Source organism: Scomber japonicus, chromosome 6 (assembly GCF_027409825.1).
Source record: "Scomber japonicus isolate fScoJap1 chromosome 6, fScoJap1.pri, whole genome shotgun sequence".
Lineage (NCBI taxonomy): Eukaryota > Metazoa > Chordata > Actinopteri > Scombriformes > Scombridae > Scomber > Scomber japonicus.
This window is the reverse complement of record NC_070583.1, coordinates 35,559,296-35,585,158: the sequence shown is the minus strand read 5'-3', so window position 1 is coordinate 35,585,158 and position 25,863 is coordinate 35,559,296. Positions and strand designations below refer to the sequence as shown.

General features: G+C 39.4%; 1 protein-coding gene across 1 annotated transcript in view; it reads left to right on the top strand.

Moving 5' to 3' along the window:
• LOC128359986 (NACHT, LRR and PYD domains-containing protein 12-like) overlaps window positions 1-25,863 on the top strand; it is a 291,384-nt gene that overhangs the window by 243,405 nt on the left and 22,116 nt on the right. Inside the window, exon 13 of the mRNA XM_053320301.1 lies at window positions 624-797. Coding sequence (XP_053176276.1) covers window positions 624-797 — 174 coding nt within the window. The remainder of the gene's footprint in view (window positions 1-623; window positions 798-25,863) is intronic.

Below are 25,863 nucleotides of genomic sequence, written 5' to 3'. Positions count from 1 at the left end.
TCAACTTTAGTTTCTGAAGGAGAAATATTTCAAGTTTACATTCATTTTAATTTGTTTTGATGAGTAGTGTTTGTTTACTGATATTGATCATTCAGAACACACACACACACACACACACACACACACACACACAGAGAGAGAGAGAGAGAGAGAGAGAGAGAGAGAGAGAGAGAGAAACATGTAAAACCTGAATTTATCTGATTGGACTACACATTATTTTTTATCTACATAATTTATTCTTTATTCAGGTTGCAGGACTGCAGTTTATCAGAGATTAGCTGTGCTTCTGTGGTCTCAGCTCTGAAAAACAACCCTTCCCATCTGAGAGTGCTGGGACTGAGTGAAAACAAGCTGCAGGATTCAGACATGAAGCAACTGGGTGACTTTCTGAAGAGTCCAGACTGCAAACTGGAGACTCTGAGGTAAGACACCATTTTTAGTTCTGGTTTCTGGTTTACATGAATTGTGTTTTTTACTGACCCTTCAGAACAAACACGCACATGCGCGCACACACACACACACACACACAGAGGGACACAGATAGACATACACATTTAAAACCTGAATTCCTCTGATTGGATTATATCTATTTTTTTTATCTCCATCATTTATTCTTTATTCAGGTTGCATAACTGCAGTTTGTCAGAGATCAGCTGTGCTTCTGTGGTGTCAGCTGTGAAGTCAAACCCCTCCCATCTGAGAGATCTGAATCTGGGAGGAAACAAGCTGCAGGATTCAGGGATGAAACTACTGTGTGACTTTCTTGAGAGTCCAGACTGCAGACTGGAGGATCTGAGGTAAGGCAACATTTTTACTTCTGTGCTGACATTAATAAGATGTGACAGTTGTGATGACACTAAACTGCAGACATAAAGCTGATATTAGGCTGATCCACACTGACTATATTAATGGTAATGTCTATTTTCTTCATCAGTGGTTTAGTCCATCAGCTGTGTCAGATTAATGTTGAGCTGCACATTTAAAACCTTTTATATAACAAGAAGAATTCAACACTGGATAATTCACTCTGAACCTCTTCATCTCTTTTTTTCTTTTAAATTTGAAAGTTTAAACCTGCTTCCTGTTGGGTTCAGGTGTTTGGAGTCTCTATCTTCTAAACTTGAGGGCTGGACAAAAAAATACTTCATCTGATTAATCGTGATTCTTATTTGAATGATAAATAATCGATAGTTGAAATCCAGAGATGGATCTTTGCATTTACACCTTTACTCAGTAAATGTGAACATGTGCACTGTGTTGTGTGTCTGCAGTGGTTACTTGTTGTAAATGGTTCAGTTAGAGCAGCATGATGAGTAAAATGTCTGCTGGGTGGAAATCGAGTTATTACAACATGCACTTAAATGTTATGTTAAGTTAAAAAGCAACATAGATGCTAGCTGCTATATTAGCTGCCTAGAGCTGTGGTCTCCAACCTGCTCCTGGAGAGCTACTGCCCTGCATGTTTTACATATCTCCCCACTCTAACACACCTGATTCTAAGTATTAGCTCATTATCAAGCAGCTGAAGCTCATCAAAGGGCTTGATAATGAGTTAGTTATTAGAATCAGGTGTGTTAGAGTGCAGAGATACCTAAAACATGAAGGGCAGTAGCTCTCCAGGAGCAGGTTGGAGACCACCGGCCTAGAGTCACAACAATCCCAGAAACCGAGCCATGAAGTGTCAGTCGGTGGACTCGCTGCAGTTTACGGGACTGTGATGACTCAGGATGGTCAGCTGACTCTGGCTGTCTTGTAGGGATCTAAGCATCACATCTACAAGAGGAACAGACTGAAACAAGACTCCACACACTGATCTGAGCTCTCTGAAATTAATGTGATCGAGCGATATTGATGCTTCCTCTATCCATAGAGCGCCCGCATCAAAGCATTTATTCCACTGTGAAGCAAATCAAGCGCTCCTTAAACCACTGTCTGATCTGAGCCTGTGTGAGCCAATCAGAGCTGCTCCCTGCCTGAAGTTTCTTGGATGCAGTCTGAAAGAGTAACGCATGAAAAATACATCAGCAGAGGGTGAGGAGTCTTTCCCTCGAAGCGGATCATCATGCTTTGTCTGGAAATGACCCATACTGAAAAAGTGAACACATTTTCAGAAATGTATGCAAATGAGTCAAAAAAAAAAACTTTAATATTTTTAATAAATTTGCAGAAAAGTGTAAGATGTGTTTTCACTTTGTCAGTTTGGCTTATTGAGTGCAGACTGATGGAGAAAATATGTATTCAACATTAAATTGACACTATAACATTATACAGTATGTAATAATAGAGGAAGGGGTCTGAATACTTTATGAAGTGACTGTTCATAGCTAAATACCACTGGATGGACTCAGCAAACATTATGACGTCATAGCAGGAAACTGACAGGTGTATTAATGATTGAGTCTTCCACTTAGAGAGGTCTGCTATTGATTCTGGTTTCACTCTGAGAGCAACATTAACAGGTTACATCTAGAAATGTTTTAGTGCTTTAGTAATTTAACTACTGGTTGAACAGTGATGACACCCACAAAACACAGGAAATACATTTTACCAGTTAATAAATGTTTGAAACAAACCATCAAAAAGACTAATGTCCATATTTCAGCTCTGAAACAAAGAAAGCAGAAGTGATTATCTAAGTTCAACTAGTTTATTACTGAGCAGGGACGTGCACATGATTATAGAGGGGCAGGGGCTCAAAGGTAGAAAAGGGCAGAGCAAAGTGCACGCCAAATTTTCCCCGTTACATAATATGGAAATTTATGTAAAATTAAAAAATAAAGTGCTAGGCCTAATAGAAAGCTAACTACTTAGCTGTGTGTCCTGTGTAGGTGAAAGGGATATGAAATTGCCATTTCTTTTGTGTCAACAAATTATTGTCAACATGAGTTCATTCATATTATCATAGGCTTGGAAGACATGCAAAGCAATAAAACACTGGTTTATTATTAGACTATTTAAAGTTTAAATACAGATGGTAATATTTCAAACACAGATAACCTACAGCTTATGTCCCCAGAATGCTGAAATTACGATATTATTATTATTATTATTATTATTATTTTGTTAGCCCACACAGTAGCAGCAAAGTCACAATAAACTTTATATCTAAACCTCGGACCTGTACTTCAGACCTGTAGTGAGGGAAATATGATCCGCCGTAAACACAGTGCATCTTATTTTGAAAATTAACCCGGTGTTTTATTTTGTATTTTGTACACGATTCCCTGTCCCGCACGATCTGCTCTGTGCTGATTTGATGTCCAGCAAAAATAGAAGTTGACACATTGACTAAAATAGAGCGTTTTTCTGAAATATTACTCATATTTAAACATGTTGAATAAGTGGACGGCGACTAGTTAGACCATAACTCATAGGTTTACGTTGCTCCACTGTCACGTCTCTTCAGTTATCCATGGTGCAGATCTCTCTCTCTCTCTCTCTCTCTCTGTGACCGAGCGGAGCCGCAACGGACAGAGGAGCAGCAGGCTCAACACACACAACAACCCCGTATTACAAGAAAATGGGTACGGTAAAATACCGTGGAATTTTTTTTTTTTTTTTACAACCCTAACAGGAATTTATTAATGTTAGCCTATTTAAAAAACAACAACACTAGAGGGCACTTTTTAATACGAGGCAAAAGGGGCAGGGGCTCAAGCACCCCTAGGGCCCTATGTGTGCACGTGCCTGTTACTGAGGAACATATAAATACTGTTTCACTAAATATCTTTTCTACATTGTTTCTTCTAATAACTAAACTAACTGTCTGATCAATAAAAGACTTCCAGATGTCTTAGAAGTGGATCAGGATCAGAGTTGATTTATTGTGCAGATGGAAATAAAGAAGAGCTCTCATTAAGACTTTTTAAACTGAAGCAACTAAAGCAGCATAAAGCTGCTGCTGTGTTTTAAACAGCAGCAGGTGTTTCACATTCAGAGGTTTGAGGCTGAGCTGCAGGTTGAGTGGAGGTGTGTGAGGAAGTTTATTAGTGCTGTTGAACGTAACCGCTGTGAAACAATCAGAAAATAACGTTTTATTGATCTGATTCACCGGCTTTCTTACTGTCAGCGCTCTCTCTCTTCATTCACTCTCTAGCTCGCTCGACCACAGCTAACACAACAGCGTCCTGTAGCCACTTACTGGTGGATCAACCCCCCCCCCCATTAATTATACAGACTGTGGCAACCCTCCATAGTCTAATTTGAGCTGCTCTGCCCTTTGTTTCAGAGCTGAAATATGGACATTAGTCTTTTTTTGATGGTTTGTTTCAAACATTTATTAACTGGTAAAATGTATTTCCTGTGTTTTGTGGGTGTGACCTTTTACTGTGTCATCAATGTTCAACCAGTAGTTTAATAATTAAATCACTAAATAGTTTAGAACACAGTTTATTTGTTTAAATAGATGTAAGCTCTTAATGTTGCTCTCAGAGTGAACCAGAATGATGCATTTAACTTAAAAATGTGCCCCGGACCCCCCTAGAGTCTAGGTGTCAAACTCATTTTCATTCGAGGGTTACATACAGAAGCAATGAAGGAAGAAAGGAAGGGAGGACAGACAGAAGGAAGGGAGGAAGGACAGATGAAAGAAAGGAAGGAACAAAGAAAAGATAAAAAAGGTAGGAAGGAAGGAAAGACAGGCAAAAGGAAGGAGGAAAGAAAGGTAGGAAGGACAGATGGAAGGAAGGACAGAAGGAAGAAAGGAAGGATGGAAGGACAGATTGAAGGTAGGAAAAGAACACAGGAAGGAAAGTGGGCCGAATTGGACCCCTGGGCGGGCCGGTTCTGGCCCGCGGGCCGCATGTTTGACACCCCTGCCCTAGAGGGTGGACTGAGGTCTCACCACCATAGTCTCTCATAGTTCAGGGTCCTTTTCTACAGTGAGGAGGAATAAAGTAGTAATATTCCTGCATTGAACAGACTGAGAGCAGAGGAGAGCGACGGGACGAGAAGTGACGGCAAACAGCAGCAGAGGCTAACGTTAGCTGCTCCTCTCTGTCTCAGCGAGGCGGAGCTGAGCCTCCGTACAGCAGAGACAGAGACGCTGGGAAATGATCACAACTTCAGTCATTTAACTATATAATCCACACAAAAGAAGATAACTCGTCCTATATGGCTCAGCCCTAAAACAACGTAACGCTTTGGAGAGTGTGCAGAGTAGACGTGATATTAATTTTTAATGTAGCGCCATACCGGTGTATTTCATTACGCGACACTGTTTCAGACGGGACCCTTTTCAGTGTTGCGCTTCCTGCCGAGTGAGTTAAGATCTACAGTCTATGGTTAAGATGAGATAGTTCACGCACCACATCCTGGTTTTTAATAATTAGTCAGTAAACTCAGCATCGTCTGACGCAGGCTGGAAAATGTGCAGTTTTATTTTCAGTTAAAAACATTTCGCCGTGTTTCAGCTTCTGTCAAACTAACGGAGCTGCGGTGGCTTCCTGTCTAAGCTTTCAAAATAAAACAAAGTTGTGGCTGTAAAAGACGAGAGAAAGTCAATCTGCTGCAGTAGATTAGTAGTTCCTCTCTCAACCAGTAGAAGATGTGAACAGCTGATTATGCATGAAAAAAAAAAATACCATCATGTCCCGTGAATTTTGAAAATGTCCTACAGACACCACTGCAGCTCCACACCTCCCCTCAGCACACACACTGGTTTTACTGCTTCATTTCAAGGTAACTAAAAATAACTCCTCATATTGATGTTAGTGTGTTCAGTGACTGAATATGTGAGGCAGTGTCAAAGATTCACAGTCATAGATTTGAAAAGAGACACAGGAAGTGGCAGGCGGGCGTCTTAAATACTATTAGCTTAACTGAGTGTACATTAACCATGGTGCCTCACTAAGGACAGTTTTGGCTTTTCATGTTTTATTTTCTTGATCATTTCGACTGTGTTCATGCTTATGGTATCAAATTCTCCAAGGTCTTTTTAATATATGTATTTTTTATTTTAATCAATCACTTATAATAGATCTATAATACACTGTATGAACTAAATTGTTCCTCTGGAATGAAACCCATTATAAGTGTGTGTGTGTGTGTGTGTGTGTGTGTGTGTGTGTGTGTGTGTGCAGATAGAAATAGAGGATTTGTATAGTCTTAAAGATCTACATTTATAGCATTATGTGTAAATCTCTCTCACACACAACCACTTTCTCACATGCATCCACTCACGCACGTGCACAGTTCATCAAACTCAATAGTGCTTTATACATTTACACTTGCAGGTCAATACAAATCCTCCGTTTTTATCTGCACATACACAGATTAACGTACACACACACACACACACACACACACACACATTTATTTTTCTATACACACCACACTCTGACACCCATACCTACACATCCAGGTCATTTTGGATGCAACCACATTTTTCATTGGTCTGCTTCATAAAACAGGAAAAGCAGGACTGGGGAATTCTCCCAAAGGTAAAATACAGTTAAATCATGTTATCTGCTGAAAAACTAAAATAACTAAAGTTTTGAAGCTCTGGCTCTAAAATGAGCCCCGAACACAGGAATGCATGAAAGAGTCAATATTTAACAGGGGGTCAATAAACGTAGTTATAATGGGTTTCAATGGGGACATGTTTGTCTCTAAGGATCTCAGAGGGAATAATAGAGCATCAAAATCAATGTTGTTGTTAATCATTGACATTTCCCAGACTGTGAGAATCCCCCCCAAAATCATTCACTTTGCATTTAGTATATAGAAATTAATTAATTAATTTTCTCTGTTTTTTCTTTTCATTAAAGAAAACAGGCATATGTAAACAAACTGGCATTTAAAGGGTTAAAATCCTGAATATTATTATTATTGTTATCAGGACTGATGTTTGTTTTAAAAAAATAATTCATTAAAAGTATACAATAATATTAATTTATATATTTTTAATTAATGGTAGTCCTTTTACAGACATTTGTGTCCCTCAACAAGCATTTTCTGCCCGTTCCACTGCTTCCACTCTACAATAAATCCCCCAAACATGTTCCTCTTAGCCCTGCTCTTTACATCCCTCCATCATGTCCTTCCTTTCTACTGTCACTAACTAACTGCTGCTCTGAGCTTTATAGTCTGTATGTGTGAAATAACTCTGCATGTATGTATTATAATAGCTCTTATAATACATACATGCACTGTAGTGTTAAAAAACTCAAATATATAAATAAATAAATCACTGCACATTAATGTTACAGATTTTGTTTTTTAGTTAATCTGCCTGATAATATGTTTTAAAGATCGTGTAAAGTGAAACTATATTTGTTCTGAGTTAGTCACATCACAGACAGATGTGTTATTAACCATCCTTCCAAATTTGAATGCTAGAAAAATTGTCTAAGTAAGTAAAATTATCTTTTAAAATCATGAAAAATCAAGCACTTCTCTGTGCAGTCAAAGGCGTGTCTGCTGAAGGCGCTGGAAACACAACCACGCGCGGAAGGGGACCGCCTCCGTGTAACATAGCAACAGTAGCAATGTATATTATTATAACTTATAAGCACATAACGTTACTTACACTCTCTGACGGGCACGTAATGCCAGTAGCACCTGCTGCCGGCGGGACCAGAGGACGTAAGCCGGGGAGGGAGACGGTCGGTACGGCACCTCTAACCAGACACAACGGACTGCTCAAAAATCCAGACTGTAGCTGGTAATAGTTGGTGAAACTATCGGGGGTAAAGTGGACACTGCAGAGGCGGGTGGTGGAGTTGATTATAAATTCTCCACAGTAGCTCCTTACAAAATCGACCCACCGACTCTTGATGCCTTCATCAGTTGGAAACTTAAATAAACTAATGGAGCCACTACCCTGGACACTGTGGCATCCAGTGAAGATGCACACACGAGGAGGAGTCATGACTAGTTAGTTAGCTAGCTGAAAATTACTGTAATTGATGCCATCCAAAACGCTAGAGCGAGCGGAAAACGACTGAGGCTAATGCGCTGAATGTATTTATACTGCAACAGCAGCAGGGGCGGGTTTATGCTAATCTTCGCCGCGTTACGTAACCCGGCGATGATTTTCAGACCGCCCACTAAATCCTGACACAGAAATCTTGAACAGTGTGTGAAGCCTAGCTCCACAATTCAAATCTAAATGGTTGAAATGCTTTTTACACCTTTTTTAGAAATACATTTATGACCTATTTAATGTGTTTAGAAGAAAATGTCTGAATTCACTTTACACAGTCTTTAAACAAGAATCAACTTCTGATTTTGGAAATTAAAAATGCTTAAATAAAATAAAATAATTGATGTTGTATAAAGACTAAAGACTATTTGTTTGCTCTCCTTGTTTGTTCAGTATTTCTCTTTAGATGTAAAAGCAAGTCAGCACAAAAAAGTTGGCTCAACTTAAATCTATACATTCACTCAGTATGTATCCTCTGATATTTTAACAGCACAATATAACATGTTGTCTCAACTAATTCAGTTACAAAAAGTTGGCCAACAATATAAAGTTAAGTCAACATTAATCAAGTTGAGGTTTAATGTTTGCTCATAATGTACTCAGAGGCATTTACTAAAGGTCAGCCAATCAAATGTGACTCTGTAGCTAACAGAGCATTATGGAGAGAGATTAGAAGAGGTGTGTTTTAATATCAGTGGGCAAAAACTTTGTTTCCATGTCCAGAACAATGTGGCTGATCTATAATTCATTTAAAACCATCTTTATAATCTTTAATGAATATTATTTATCACATTACAAGAAAAAAGTAAACATCAAATATTGACAGTCCATGTGTTGCTTTATGGGATAGCACTTACAGTATCTCACAAAAGTGAGTACACCCCTCACATTTTTGCAAATATTTTATTATATCTTTTCATGGGACAACACTATAGAAATGAAACGTTGATACAATTTAACAGTAAATCTATAAGCTATACAAGCTGTACACTTATATCAAAGTTTCATTTCTATAGTGTTGTCCCATGAAAAGATAAAATAAAATATTTGCAAAAAAGTGAGGGGTGTACTCACTTTTGTGAGATACTGTATATTCTTAAATTATGAAGCCCTTGCAAATAATATATTTCATTATTATTGGTCAACTGTTTTGCACATGTAGGTCTAGAAATATGGATGTGTCATATTTTAGTCTGTTTGCACTTTTTAACTTGTGTTTGGCTGGGTTAGGGTTAGGGTTAGTAGCATCAAGTAGCAGCATGTTGTCATTAATATTAATGAGCTCTTTTTCACTGTTTGTATTTGACAGTTTTTAACCTGCATCCTGTTGGGTTCAGCTGTTTGGAGTTTCCATTTTCTAAACTTCTACATGTAAACCTTCTTCAGCTCTGAACAGATTATGAAACACTGAATGATTTCAAGCATGAACTTTGTCTTCTAAAGTAACATCATTTATTCTTTATTCAGAGTGTGGCGCTGCAGTCTATCAGAGATCAGCTGTGCTTCTCTGGTCTCAGCTGTGAAGGGCAACCCCTCCCATCTGAGAGAGCTGCATCTATGGGGAAACAAGCTGCAGGATTCAGGAGTGAAGCTTCTCTGCGACTTCCTGAAGAGTCTAGACTGCAGACTGGAGAATCTGGGGTCAGTTCACTGACAGTCTGTTACTATTGTTGATCTTAATGTTTAACAACTGAAGATCATTTATGTACATATATAACTTATATCCATTAAGTTACCTTTCTGATTGTCATATTTATTTTTTTACTTTACAGTTTAGTCTGGAGTTATAAAAGATGATTGATTTTTAAATAAATTGTAGAAAAAGTAGACTGTTGATACATTTTGGTAAAGAGTCACATCTGTATACAGAAGATCCTCTCACTTTTTAAATTATCTTATTTTGCATTCACAACTGTTAAGTCCATATTAACAATGTAATTCTTACCAGTGTATCTTGATTGGAAATCAAATGAACGCAAAGAAAGTTACTTTATGAACTTTGACTTTTTATTCATTTCAAATCAGAAGAAGTGCAATGAGCCTGAGGTAACACAATGTTTACTTCAAACATATAGAAAAGAAATGCTACAACAACAGTGCGGTCAACTTCAAAGTGCTTATTCTGTGAAATACATTTTATTTTGAAAGGATTACACTGTTCCACATTGAGAAATAAACATGCAACACATTATAATAAAGAGCATAACAAACAGAAAATACTCCATAGCTCCATTATCTTTGAGTTCAGATGAAAACTGAGGAACTTCCATATTGAGAAATGTGCAGCAGTGAAGGACACTCTGCAGAAACATGAGCAGCACTTCTCTGAAGCTGCAGAGCGATGGGACATTGAAGGTGCAGACAGTGCACGAATATAACAGCAGCAGCAAGACTCCTCCATACCAACACATGCTGTGGACTGTGCACAGTTTACAGAGTCAGTCTGTGACAGTGTTTTAGAGTCAGTGAGTCAGAGAGCAGCATCATTAACACCATTTAAACAAGAACAAGTGATGCTCAATCCTTAATCACATCACGATTAACACGTTAAAGCTGACAGGCCAAGTTTTAAGTTGATCAACTTTACTTGTTGATGGAAGAATAATTAATTAATTTCATTAATTGATTAATTGCACACACACACACACACACACACACACACACACACACACACACACACACAGGGACACACACCCACACACAGATAGATCATTTAAAACTTGAGCACAACTGATTGACCATAAATTAATTTTTATCTCCATCATTTATTCTTTTTTCAGATTGTATGAATGCAGCTTGTCAAAGATCAGCTGTGCTTATCTGGTCTCTGCCCTGAAGGACAACCCCTCCCATCTGAGAGAGCTGGATCTGAGAAAAAACAACCTGAAGGATTCAGACATGAAGCAGCTGTCTGATCTTCAGAAGAGTCCAGACTGCAGACTGGAGACTCTGAGGTCCGTAGAGAGTTGGAGCCAGTCTGTGCTGGTTTCAGCAGTTTAGTATTAAACACAGCCAGTATCAAAGCTAAGATCCAGTATATGAGAGAGACAGAGAGGACTGACAGTTCATGAAGTGAGTCTCACTAAACACTCATTTATCACCTCTGTTGTTTCTTCTCTCATCAGCTGGAAGGATTGATGATCTCTGTCAGAGTGAGAGTGAACATCCAGGAGTGTTGAGAGAGGATCAACTGGATCCTGATGATCCATCTGGACCGGAGTCTGGATCTGGGTTTTGTCGTCTTCACTTAAGTCTCTGAACATGAGCTGTTTGATGCAGAAAAGATCAAGTAAAACAGGTGTTATAAGTCAGACTGTGAGCCTGGGCTCATATTCATCAAGCGTCTCAGAATCACACTGAGAGTTAACGAGGACTAAAACTAATGAATGAAGCAGAAGAGAATTGACTGTGACTTTCAGCAGGAGAAGGATTACTGCTGGGAGAGAGTGAGACGTCGCTGTTTTACCACAGTCAGAGCAGCAAAGTAGAAATAATGATGACGTGTTGTAGTTTTCTCACAGTCTCGGCTGGAAACATTAAACAGAGGTAATTTGGTATATTATGTATATAGACAGGTAACCAGACAGGTAACTTACCAAGGTTATGGAACAAAACTATGATGCCAAAATTCAATGTAAGATATTTACAAACTGTAAAGAAAGTGTGAAAAAAGCTCTGCTACACATGTTTCTGTGATTACATCATTTACTATTTTTTTACTATATTATATTTAATATATTTGTTGATATTTCATTTATTTCTGTGCTACTTACCAACTACTTCCTGTATTTATACACTGGTTGACATCAAGTATGGGAGGATTTATTTTATTTTACTTACTTAAATGTTTGATTTAGTTTCTATATGATTTATACTTGTTGTGGTTTGTGATAAGGATTATATTTTTATGTATGTTTATTGTAAATAATATTAATTAATGCTGATTCATTCACTCAAGTAGTGAACGAATCAAGTACTTTTAATTAACTTCAGTATTTCCACTTTATACTTTCTGTATAATATTGAAATAATATTATGTTGCAGCCATTATACATTTATGGATTATTTTTTAATGTTGTGTAACAGTCTGTTTTAACTCTGGTTGGTGTATGGAGGAGCTCACCAGGACAGGCTCATTATTCATTAATTATTATAAGGATCTATGTTCTTATTTTAGGTGACATAGCTCAATAACATGTTGGATGAACTCATGTTGACCTGAGTATTTTTAATGAATCGCTGCCATCTAGCGGTCACTGTGAGGAACTGATTACATTTATCAAGTTAATTCAATGCAGGCCGGTTTGATAGCATACTACCACTTCTGCTTATTTTAAGTACTGTGACATAAATTAGGAAGTAACAAACAGTTTTTTTCCCTTTATTGACAAATAAAGGGAAATCAATTTCTTCTCACATAAAATTATCAAATATAAAATATGAAAAATATTAATTTGAGGTTTAACAGAAGAAAAGTTTCTCATTATAATGACTTGCATCATTTTTTTCATTTCTTCCATAATCACTGATATGTTTTAAAGTGTTTGAAAGCAACAGGATTAGATAAAAGGATTTCAGTTTGTTTGTTTATTGTTGTGTTTTTTCTTTTAATTAATACATTTTTGTATCAGGGTCAGTGAAGTGTTTTGTGTTCATGTGGTTTAGTTTAAATTTAAAGGGTTAAAATGTGAAAATAAACTTATGAACTTTCTGTTTTTATGGACCCAGCATCACATTTCTGCTTTTAATCTATTTTGAGAGAATATATTAGAGGATCATCGTTTGGCTCGGTTCAAGCTAGTGTGAAAAAGTATGAGTAAGTTTACAGTGAACATATAAATCCTGTTTTGGTTTAGGCTACTAATAAGAACAATAAGTATTTGTAGAGCAGTTGTCATACAAGAAATGCTTCAAAGTGCTTTACAACAAAATACATTATATCAAACACAAAGTGCTTCACATTAAAATGACCTAAAAGGAGCATAAAACAATGTTTAAAAAAAAACATATAAATAAATATTGTATATTAAAATATATATATTGTAATATTGAAATATTATCAGGGCTCTCAAGTTTCATGAATAGTTTGCAGTGAGATTACATCTGTTAGGACCGGAGCGACTCCAAACTCTGACTTTTGGCCCCAGTGGCCCCTCGGCCCCTCGGCCCCGACCAGTTCTCCCAATTATTTTTACTACTTAAAAACTATTTCAGTTTTACACTCTGTTCATAACTGACCAGCACAAATAAACATGAAAATAATGGGTTAGTCCAATAAAAGACTAATTCAGCTAAATAAAATGAATAGTTTTATGATACTGATCCCAAATGGATCAATAAGAAAAAAGATATTTGGCCCCAAATGAGCCTTTTAACCTTCACACACTGTTCATATTCAGACCATTCACAGTATCCCTGCAGAATTAGTCTCTAACAGATTTCTGCACAACAAACCATTCATGAATACTTCATCATCAGTCACATATAAACAGCAAGATGAATCATAATGAAGCTTTCAGAGAGCAGACAGTTCATTCCTCCGTTTTTACACTTTGTGTTTATGGAGAAAAAACATGAATTGTATTAAATGTGAAGAATGTAACATGATTTTTTTATTTTTATGTTTTGAATAAATATGGGTCAAACATTTATCAGCTGCTCACAGATGTTTTTAAGAGGTTGAAATATTTTACTAAGTTCAAAGTAAAAAAGTATTTAAGGTGTTTTTACAGCTTTAAAATATAAAAATGGGTCAAATTTGACCCTGAACAGCATGTAAGGGTTAAACAGCCGTGCTCAACGTGTGTGTGTGTGTGTGTGTGTGTGTGTGTGTGTGTGTGTGTGTGTGTGTGTGCGTGTGCGTGTTGGTCTGTGCGCGCGCATTTCCGTGTATAGATGGTGTGTGTTGTAAGTGTGTGTGTCAGATATTGATGCCTTGATGACAGAGGTTTCTTTTCTTCCTTCCTCCCTTCCTCCCTTCCTTCCTTCCTTCCTTCCTTCCTTCTCTTACTTCCTTCCTTTCTTTCCTTCCTTTCCTTTTCTTCCTTCCTTCCCTCCTTACTCCTTTCCTTCCTTCCTTCCTTTTCTTCCTTCCTCTCTCCCTTCCTTCCTTCTTTCCTTCCTTCCTTCCCGACCCTCCTTTTGTAAATATGTTCCTTCTTTCCTTCCTTCCTTCCTTCCTTCCTTCCTGTTCTTCCTTCCTCCCTTCTTTCTTTCCTTCTCTTCCATCTCTTCCTTCCTTCCTTCCTGTTCTTCCTTCCTTTTCTTCCTTCCTTCCTTCCTTCCTTCCTTCCTTCCTTCCTCCCTTCCTTCTCTTCCTTCCTCCTTCCTTCCTTCCTTCCTTCCTTCCCGACCCTCCTTTTGTAAATATGTTCCTTCTTTCCTTCCTTCCTTCCTTCCTCCCTTCTTTCTTTCCTTCTCTTCCATCTGTTCCTTCCTTCCTTCCTGTTCTTCCTTCCTTTTCTTTCCTTCCTTTCTTTCTTTCTTTCCTTCCTTCCTTCTTTCCTCCCTCCCTTCTCTTCCTTTCTTCCTTCATTATACATTAAACACAGGTGTGGGCTGTTTGGGCAGGTAGAGGCTACACAGACCCGCGCGCGTATGAGAACGTGCTCGCAGCGGGAGAAAAAAAAAACAACTTATTTTCATAATCTACCCAGCAACAAGAAATACTGTTTTCTGATTGGCTGGTAGGTCGCTAACTCGGGACAGCTGTGAACTCAGCAGAGAAATGTAAGAAATTTACAAACTGTAAAGAAAAGTGTGAAAAAGCTGGTTGACATCAAGTATGGGAGGATTTATTTTATTTCGTTAAATGTTTGGTTTAGTTTCTATATGATTTATACTTCTTGTGGTTTGTGAAGGAAGTAGTGAACAAATCAAGTACTTTTAATCAACTTGAGTATTTCCACTTTATACTTTCTGTATAATATTGAAATATGATGTTGCAGCCATTATACATTTATGGATTATTTTTTAATATTGTGTAACAGTCTGTTTTAACTCTGGTTGGTGTATGGAGGAGCTCACCAGGACAGGCTCATTATTCATTCATTATTATAAGGATTTATGTTCTTATTTTAGGTGACATAGCTCAATAATATGTTGGATAAACTCATGTTGACCTGAGTATTTTTAATGAATCGCTGCCATCTAGCGGTCACTGTGAGGAACTGATTACATTTATCAAGTGCTAGGAGTTAGATCTGAGGTGTCAAACTCATTTTAGTTCAAGGGCCACATACAGCCCAATTTGATACTAAAATAGGTCATTATTATGAGATAAGTCACCTGTAACCCCTGGTTACCAAAACAGTGGAATAAAATAAATTGGATAACTTAGAAAATTGATTAGAGAAAAGTGCATTCATGTGGATATGATTTTAATAATATAATTAATTTAAAAAATAAATAGTACATGTTTAAATGTATTTAGATAATAACCGTTGTAGCAGCACACAGACTATAAAAGCCTGAGTCAGCTCGCTGTCAAAGCAGCAGCTGATCCAGATACACAGACAAACAGAGCAGAACCCAGAGTGATAAACATATAGAGCTGTAACCTGGAGCAGTCACACTACTGCTGCTCTTTCTGCGGAGCTCAAACCCCGGTGAGTTTTTCATTCAAACTAATGTGTATAAATATGGCATTATTCACTGACAAGTCATTTAGTTTAGAGAAAAGAAAAAAAGAAAAACGTTAGCTCTAGCCGCGCTAGCGTTAGCAACGGTTAGCCACCGCTAATGTTGACAACCGTTGGTGGCTGTCAATAGCTGTTGGCGCTAATGGTACTAACGTTAGCGGCCATTAGCACCCGCTAGCATTGGTAGCAGTTGATAGCCGTTGGAGCTAATAAAACTAATGTTAGCTGATTATTACCTTTTACCTGATTATTCTGAGTTGCGTGTAACGAGAGAGAGAGAGAGAGAGACTCATTTATCACCTCTGTGATAGAGAGAGAGTTTCAATCAAATTATAATTTGTAAAAATAGAAGAAGAGTGAATTTGAAAGAAAAGAAAAAGGTATTTGATCTGTGTAGAGTTTTTTTTTTTGGCTTTGTGGTTACAAGGCCAGCTCCTCCTCCTCTTCATCATCCCTTCATCCTCTTCATCATCATCATCTGCATCGAAATCACCAGAGACCTTCATTCTTCAGGTCGGTTGGTTCCTCCAGTGAACATTACAGTAGGGCTGAAACACACACACACACACACACACCTGCAGCTCATCACACACACACATTGGTTAGTGTCACTTTAATTAAAGTAATGAATGTATTTAGTGTAGGTTTTAATATTTAAATGAAACTTGTATGTATTGATATGTGTTTCTATAAGTTTGGACATTTTTAAGAGGAAACTCAAAACTCACCTGTTCAGCCGGCTTTTGATTAAACATGAAAAATGTTTTTAACCCTTTAATTTTATTCTATTGTGCTTTCTTTCTTTCTTTCTTTCTTTCTTTCTTTCTTTCTTTCTTTCTTTCTTCCTTCCTACCTTCTTCATTTTCTTCCTTCCTTCTTCACTTCCTTCCTTCTTTCCTTTTCTTCCTTCCTTCCATCCTCCTTCTCTTCCATCTCTTCCTTCCTTCTTCCTTCCTTCTTTCCTTCCTTCCTTCCTTCCTTCCTTTTCTTCCCTTCCTTCCTTCCTTCTCTTCCATCTCTTCCTTCCTTCCTTCTTCATTTTCTTCCTTCCTCCCTCCTTTCTTCTTTCTTCCCTTCCCTTCCTTCCTTTCTTTCCTTCCTACCTTCCTTCCTTTTCTTTCCTTCTTCCCTTCTTTCTTTCCTTCCTTCCTTCCTCCCTTCCTCTTTTCCTTTCCTCCCTCCCTCCTACCTTCCTACCTTCTTTCCTCTGTCCTTCCTTCTTATCCTCCTTTCCTTCCTCCTTCCCTCCTTCTTTCCTTCCTGCCTCCTTCCTTCTTTCCTTCCTTCCTTTCTTCCTTCCTTTCCTTCCTTCCTTCCTTTTCTTCCTTCCTTCCATCATTTCTGTCTTCCTTCCTTCCTTCATTCCTTCCTTTCCTTCCTTCCTCCCTAATTTCTTTCCTTCCTTCCTTCCTCCGTTCCTCTTTTCCTTTCTTGCTTCCCTCCCTCCTACCTCCCTTCCTTCTTTTCCTCCTTTCCTTCCTCCCTCCCTCCTTCTTTCCTCTGTCCTTCCTTCCTTTCCTCCTTTCCTTCCTCCCACCCTCCTTCTTTCCTTCCTGCCTCCCTCCTTCTTTCCTTCCTTCCGTTCCTTCCTTCCTTCCTCCCTTCCTCTTTTCCTTTCCTCCCTCCCTCCCTCCTACCTTCCTTCCTTCTTTCCTCTGTCCTTCCTTCCTTCCTTCCTCCCTAATTTCCTCCTTTCCTTCCTTCCTCCCTTCCTCTTTTCCTCTCCTCCCTCCCTCCTACCTTCCTTCCTTCCTTTCCTTCCTTCCTCCCTAATTTCCTTCCTTCCTTCCTTCCTCTTTTCCTTTCCTCCCTCCCTCCTACCTTCCTTCCTTCTTTCCTCTGTCCTTCCTTCTTCCTTCCTCCCTTCCTCTTTTCCTTTCCTCCTTCCTTCCTTCCTCCCTTCCTCTTTTCCTTTCCTCCCTCCCTCCTACCTACCTTCCTTCCTTCTTTCCTCTGTCCTTCCTTCCTTCTTCCTCCCTCCCTTCCTTCCTTGACTGGAGGACACCAGGAGGGTTAAGGTGGTTTAGGTTGAAAGCAACGTTCACAGTTGGAGACAGGAAGCAGACGGAGGTCTCCAGTGTCAAAGTCAGACACTTCATTCAGCTTATGAGGTGTTACTTTAACTTAATGCTGCCAGTGTAGAAACACAACCATACACATTTTAATACTGTAGTGTCTAATATCACATGTTTTACTGCTAGATCACATATTTGGTTGGGGGAAAAACAACATGTAGCTTTTCTGCATATCACCATATTTCACATTCAGATTCACTTTAACCCTTGTGTCGTCCTCCCGGGTCTTATTCTTCTTCCCTCCTTCTTTCATTCCCTCCCTCTTTCCGCCCTCCTTTCCTTCCTTCCTTCCTTCCTCCCTCCCTTCTTTCTTTCCTTCCTTCCATCATTTCTTCCTTCCTTCCTTCTCTTCCATCTCTTCCTCCATTCTTCATTTTCTTTCTTCCTTCCTTCCTTCCTTCCTCCCTTCTTCCTTTCCTCCCTTCTTCCTTCCCTCCTTTCCTTCCTTCCTTCCTCCCTCCCTTCTTTCCTTCCTTTTCTACCTTCCTTCCTTCCTTCCTTTTCTTCCTTCCTCCTTTCCGCCCTCCTTTTCTTTCCCTCCCTCCTTCTCTCTTTCTTTTCTCTGTCCTTCTTTCATACCTTGCTTCCTTCCTTCGTTCCTTTCCTCCCTTCTCCCTTCCTCCTTTCCGCCCTCCTTTCATTCCTTCGTTCCTTCCTTCCTCCCTCCCTTTTTTCCTTGCTTCCATCATTTCTTCCTTCCTCCCTTCCTCCTTTCCTTCTTTCCTCCCTCCCTCCGTCTCGCTTTCTTTTCTGTCCTTCTTTCATACCTTGCTTCCTTCCTTCGTTCCTTTCCTCCATTCTTCTTTCTCTCCTTCCTTCCTCCCTCCTTTCCTTCCTTCTTCCTTCTTTCCTTTCCTCCCTTCCTTCCTTCCTCCCTCCTTCCTGCATATCACCATATTTGCAACTTGCTAAATACATGAACATTTTCTCATTATGTTGACAGATAACGTGATTCAGCCCAAATTATTACTAACACATTGTTACTAGCTAAATGTATTAGCTGTTGCAGTTTAGTCATATATAATAGTAATTACTAGGAGATGGAGTTTATTTGCCTTCCATAGAACTACTCTACAGAGACTGAAAACATGAGACTCACTCATCTGGTTTTAATACCTTTTGGACAACAACAGAGGAATAACATATATAAGCCTTTTATAGTGTTGTCTTAGTGTATTTTAAAGAATTATAGACTCTCTGTCAGGAGATGATTTCTGACTCACCACTCTGTTTCAAACACACAGATCTCTGTTACATTGCATCACATCCATTTATTTTCATAATGTTCAAGTATTACAAAACATAACCGTAAACTTTCTCCTTATAAATATAACAAAAGGCCTCGTGTGTGCGGTCAAAAGACATTTCTGATCTTTTCCTTCTCATCATGAGTTGTCAAGAGTTCAACCCACCTGTCTCCAATGACTCATTCATTCATAGGATCTGTCACTCCCACCTCCCTACCACAGATGCAATACATATAAAGGACAGCAGGGGGAGACCAAACCATTCAACCATACATACCTAAACATGATATCTAAATAATTAGGTGAATACTCAAACACCCATCAAAATAATTAATCAAACAATAATATAATGTAATGAAGTAAATTATAATAAAGTAAAATGTTAGTAGATCAGTTCATTGTTGGTTTGGATTTGTTGACAATAAGAAAAATGTGGAAAGTTGCAGCCTTGTCCTTTAACTTAGTTGTTTCTTGTTGCACACACCTTATCTCTCCTATCAGATAGACTGTCCTCACTCACTCACTCACACACACGCGCACACGCACACACACACACACACACACACACACACACACTCTCTACTAACAGGAAATAAGAAGGTGGGAGGAGCAAACAGTCTGTTTCCTCATCAAACAGGTAGTGAAAGCATTCACTCTGTTCAGGCGACATTTTAGAGTCATGAGAGCAGAAGGAGGAAAACATCAAGTGTGAATCAGGGTGAGTGTTAATGTTACTGTAGACCTGGAAATATTGAGTGTCTATTGATCATTGCTGATTACTTTACAGATTAATTGTTAAATTGATTAAACTGTGTCAGAAAAGTATGAATAGACAGTGTTGACTTCTTCAAATGTTGTTTCCTTTGTTCTTTTCCTGGTTTGTGCGTCCTCACAGTGATGTAACGTGACTCACTGGTTCTGTTAAAATAGAGAGAAGTCACAGTTAAGAACAACACAGATGTTTATCTGAAGTCTGTTTGTTGGATTTAAACCAGAGTCAAAGTTTATCTTTGATGGACAGAAAACACACATGGTTGTAGTTAAAGTCATGAAAACTAATAAGAAGATACAGTACTAACATGAGAGGCAGGACTGGGTTTATTATACTGTGTGTGTGTGTGTGTGTGTGTGTCTCCAGTGTTGCTGGTTTACCTCTCAGACTCCAGAAGATGACGGAAGAGGAGGACGGAGCAGAGTCTGTAATATCCAGCTGTCTGTCTATGAAGAGTAACGACTCCAAAGGTTTACCTCCATTCTTCAGTAATGAACCTGGACCCTCAGACACAAAGTAAGAGACTGTTTCTACTGTAAACTGACCTGAAGATGATTAAGTTCAGTGAATTAGCCCAACCCTGAGCTTTATGAATGAGTTATATAAATGTACAGAGGATTAGAGAGACACTGAGGAGAAGCAGCATGAATTCATTTTCATTTGCACGTAGCCCAGAGCTATATGAATAAGCTTTATAAATATATAGTGGAGTGGGGAAAAGAGAGACAGTGGAGATAAATGAGCAGCAAGAACAGGAGTTTCTGAATTCAGTCAGAAGTTGAACTGAACACAAACACACAGACACAGTTCATCTGTTGCCAGCTAAGTTAAAACTAATGTAGTACAGCTGGTACTGAGACTGTTTTGAGCAAATAAACATAAAGTCCAGGGAGGAAAGGCAGATAAGGATTCAGCTTTCAACTCCTTATTATCAGCAGAGACTGAAAGAAACCTATAACTGTCTATAGATACAGTGAATTAATAAAACATAACTGTTAAGGAAATGAATTTGGGATGATTGTGACACATGGCTGCATGTACAAATACTGACACTGACCTTCATACAGGATCTCTTCAGTCCAGCAAACTGGGAGATCCACATTAGTGAATGTGTAATCTGGTTATTACAATAAGAAAAGATAAATGTATAATGTAGTATAAAGTCCAGAGGTTGATATGAAGAAGAAACTAATGAAGCTGTAAACAGAATCATGTTTCTGCACATGCTCAGTTACATCTGCTCAACTCTGTCTCCTAGAAATTACATTCATACTATTAAATACATAACCACTGAATGAAGCTACATTAATATATTGCTCTGAAGTCAGAGGGAGGAGATCAGAGTGGACAGGAAGTGTTTAGGCAACAAAAGCAATTTTGTGTGTGTGTGTGTGTGTGTGTCTCCAGTGTTACTGGTTTACCTCTCAGACTCCAGAAGATGAAGGAAGAGGAGGAAGAGGAGGACGGAGCAGAGTCTCTAATATCCAGCTGTCTGTCTATGAAGAGTAACGACTCCAAAGGTTTACCTCCATTCTTCAGTAATGAACCTGGACCCTCAGACACAAAGTAAGAGACTGTTTCTACTGTAAACTGATCTGAAGATGATTCAGTGCTGAAATGTCATGCATGTAGCTGCAAAACTCCAAATTGTGACAGACCCTTTCAAGAAGCAGTTTTTAGTTTGTCCATTCTGGGCTACTGTAGAAACATGACACTGCAACATGGGGGTCTCTGTGGAAGAGGAGCAGCTTCCTATGTAGATATAAAAGTCTCTTCCTTAGATAATGAAAACACAATTCTTATTTTAATTTAAATAAATGTCTGTTCAGTCATGAGATGTAAACTTATACTCTTATGTTATTGTATTTTAATTATATTACACTGCCGTAAAGTCAAAGCACATTGTAAGAGTTTAAGATCTCTGAATCATCTGTTAAAATGTTCCTAACAGTTATCATCAAAGATGAACTTTGAGCTTCAGTCACTGTAACTTTACTGCTCATTAGACAGAGACAGAGAGGTAAAGTCCAGGGAGGAAAGGCAGAGAAGGATTCAGCCTTTAAAAGGCATTTCCAGGAGATTTGGTTCAGCAGCGATTCTGGGAAATTGTTGCTGGATTCAGGGAACCAGGAGAGTTGGGATGTCTGCTTTAGCTCCTTATTCTCAGCAGAGACTGAAAGAAACTGCCTATAGATACAGTAAATTTATTAAAAACAATAACTGTTAAGGTGATGAATATTAGATTATTATGACATGTGCAGCTGTGTGTACAAATACTGGCACTGACCTTCATACAGTATCTCTTCAGTCTAGCACATTAGTGAATGTGTAATCTGGTTATTGCAATAAAAAAGATAAATGTACAATGTAGTATAAAGTCCAGAGGTTGATATGAAGAACAAACTAATGAAGCTGTAAACAGAATCATGTTTCTGCACATGCTCAGTTACATCTGCTCAACTCTGTCTCCTAGAAATTACATTCATACTATTAAATACATAACCACTGAATGAAGCTACATTCATATATTGCTCTGAAGTCAGAGGGAGGAGATCTGAGTGGACAGGAAGTGTTTAGACAACAAAAGTGTGTGTGTGTGTGAAACTCATTGAAGACCCTCTGTAGAGTCCGTTTGTCCATTCTGGGCTACTGTAGAAACATGGCAGCCTCCATGGAAGAAAACCTGTTCCCTTTGTAGATATAAAGGACTCATTCTAAGGTTGCAAAAATCAACAGTTCTTGATTGATTATACACTGATAAAGTATGTTCCACTTCATGTAAATAAATTATACACACTGTTCCTTTTAAATGTTAATAAAGTTCAAAGTTCAAGTTCAAAGTCAACTTTATTGTCAATCTTGCTACATGTACACAAAATGTAGAGGATTAAAATGATCTCTGACCCACAGTGAGATAGACAATAATAAAATAAACAACTAAAAAGTAAAGCATTAAGAAAACTGTTGTAAAGCTTCAAGTATGAACAGTAGGGCAACAAGGCACTTACAATACTGAATATATATTTATAAAGTCATGCAAATGCTGTGAGACAGATTGTCCATGTGCAAAGGGAGCAGCAGATTAACTTATATAAAGTGTGACAGTGTGTGTTGGGAGGGTTGAGGGGTCGGGGGGCAGACCAATTCGGTTTTGGGGGGGGCAGACTAGTTTATTAATTGGCAGAGGGGTTAGACTTAGTTGGGGTCACATGTGATGTTGAGTGCCAGGTGTGTTGTAGATGTCCAGAAGGGAGGGGAGTGAGGCACCAATGATCTTCCCTGCTGCATTCACTATGTGCTGGAGGGTTCTCTTGTTGGAGGAGAGGTGCAGCTTCCAAACCACACAGTGATGCAGCTGGTCAGGATGCTCTCAATGATACCATGGTAGAAAGAGCACATGATGGGTGTGGGGGCTCTGGCTCTCTAGAGGTGCTGCTGAGCTTTCTTGGCCAGTGATGTGGTGTTGTTGGTCCAGGAGAGGTCCTCTGTTATATGCACACTCAGAAACCTGGTGCTGCTCACCCTCTCCACAGCAGCACCGTTGATGGACAGAGGATGGTGCTGGGTGGGTGCTCTCCAAAAGTCGACAATCACCTCCTTTGTCTTCTCCACATTTAGAGAGAAATTATATTCGCTGCACCACGTGGCCAGTTGGCTCACCTCCATCCTGTAGCTTGTTTATCATTGTTAGTGATGAGATCCACCACAGTCGTATCGTCCACAAACTTTATGAAGAGGTTGGAGCTGTGCTTTGGTGTGCAATCATGGGTCAGCAGGGTGAAGAGCAGGGGGCTGAGCACACATCCTTGGGAGCCCCCGTGTTCACTGTGATGTTGCTGGATGTGTTGATGCTAACCCACATTGCCTTTGGTCTACCAGTAAGAAAGTCTAATAACCAGTAGTACAGGGAGGTGTTAAGACCAAGACTGTCTGGTTTCTGGATGAGCTGCTGGGGGATGATTGTGATTGTGTTGAAGGCTGAGCTGCAGTCTATGAACAGCATTCTCACATATGAGTCCTTCCTGTCCAGGTGGGTGAGGGCTGATTGGATGGCAGTAGAGATTGCATCATTGCAGACTGGAAGGGGGCCAGGGAGGGAGGAGGGATTTAATGTGCTGCATGAGTATCCATTCAAAGCACTTCATGACAATGGGAATCAGTGCAACAGGTCGGTAGTGATTGAAACTGGATGGAGATGGCTTCGTTGGCACTGGTATAACTGTGGTGTCATTAAAGCATGTAGGGAGAACAGCCTGGCTCAGAAATGTGTTAAAGAAGTCTGTGAGGACATCTTTGAGCTCTTCTGCACAGTCCTTTAGCACACAGCCAGGTTTGTTGTCTGGACCTGTTGAGCTTCAAGTCACTGCAGACTTTTTCTTATTCTTGGTATTAAACCAACATAACAATCTTTTCCTAACCTTAACTAAGTGCTGCCAGTGTATAAACTCAACCATAACAAGTTTAATGCTGCAGTTTCTATTAGCAGATGTTTTACTGCAAGATATTTTGTTGAAAAAATAAAACCGATACATTGTCAGAATATTTAATTCATACATTCAGTATCAGAAGTGGACTTTTCTTTTGGCTCAGTTGTCTCCTGCTTATTTTTCTTCATTTTAAGGAGTTCTCTTGTTAACAAACAAAAGTCATGTTTACATTGACTTATTTGTGTTTATCCTTGTGCTCTAACTAATTTGCTGAATCCACTTCCCTCCTTTGTCTCTCTATTTACTTTTGAACCTTTGTAATTGTTACATATCATATTTTATTTAAACTTGAACGTACTAAACCCCGAGCCTGAAGAACAAATACCGTCCAAGTACTGACAGTCTGGACTGTTTATGTGGGAAAGAGCTGCAGCTTGTGAGCTGTTGGTTGGTCTCCACTAATGTCATGTGACATAAAGAATGTGTTCATGTCCACAGAGAGAGGAAGAGGAGGGCTGTTTCTGTGGAGGAGCAGCTGTCCTGCTGTTCTTTGTGTCAGGACGTCCTGAAGGATCCAGTCTCTACCAGCTGTGGACACTGGTTCTGCAGACAGTGCATCACCTCATACTGGGACCAGTCTGCTTCATCAGGAGACTCCTCCTGTCCCCAGTGTGCAGAAAGATCCAGAACCAGACCTGGACTGCAGACAGACAGTCAGACCAGCACTGTACAAAGTAAGACTGAAGATCTGTCTGCTGATGTCATCATCTCTGAAAACAGGACAGGAATCTACCTCCTCTATCCTGCTGAACATTAACACAGTGACTCATATTTCAGTTTATTCACACTTTTTCTTCTTCTCTATCAACAGAAAGTGGTCTGCAAGAGGTTTTAGATGAACATCAGATCAGTCTGAGCAGCAGATGTGTACGTGTGATTGATGAGGCAGGAAATGAAATCCTCCTCATCAGCATCTTCACTGAGGTCCACATCATAGAGGGACTGAGTGAAGAGCTTAATACCCAACATGAAGTGAGGCAGCTTGAATCAGTTTTCAAGATGAAGACCTTTCATGACGCTCCAATCAAGTGTCACGACATCTTTAAAGTCTTACCTGACCAACAGAAACACATCAGAGTCGTTCTGATGAACGGCGTCGCTGGTGTTGGAAAAACTTTCTCAGTGCAGAAGTTCACTCTGGACTGGGCACAGCGCTCCAAAAACCAAGATATCCATCTGCTGATTCTGTTCTCGTTCAGGTCACTGAACTTGATCAAAGATGAGCAGTACAGTCTGCTCATGCTGATCCATGTTTTCTATCCAACATTACAGAAGCTCACAGCAGAGACGCTCGCTGTCTGTAAAGTTTTGTTCATCTTTGACGGCCTGGATGAAAGCAGACTTTCACTGGATTTCAACAACAGTGAGGTTGTGTCTGATGTCACACAGAAGTCATCAGTCAGCGTGCTGCTGACAAACCTCATCAAGGGGAAGCTGCTTCCCTCGGCTCTCATCTGGATAACTTCCCGACCTGCAGCAGCCAATCAGATCCCTCCTTCATGTGTTAGCAGGGTAACAGAAGTACGAGGCTTCACTGACGCCCAGAAGGAGGAGTACTTCAGGAGGAGATTCAGTGATGAAGAGCAGTCCAGCAGAATCATTTCACACATCAAGACATCCAGGAGCCTCCACATCATGTGTCACATCCCAGTCTTCTGCTGGATCACTGCTACAGTTCTGGACCACATGGTGACTACAGACCAGAGAGGAGAGCTGCC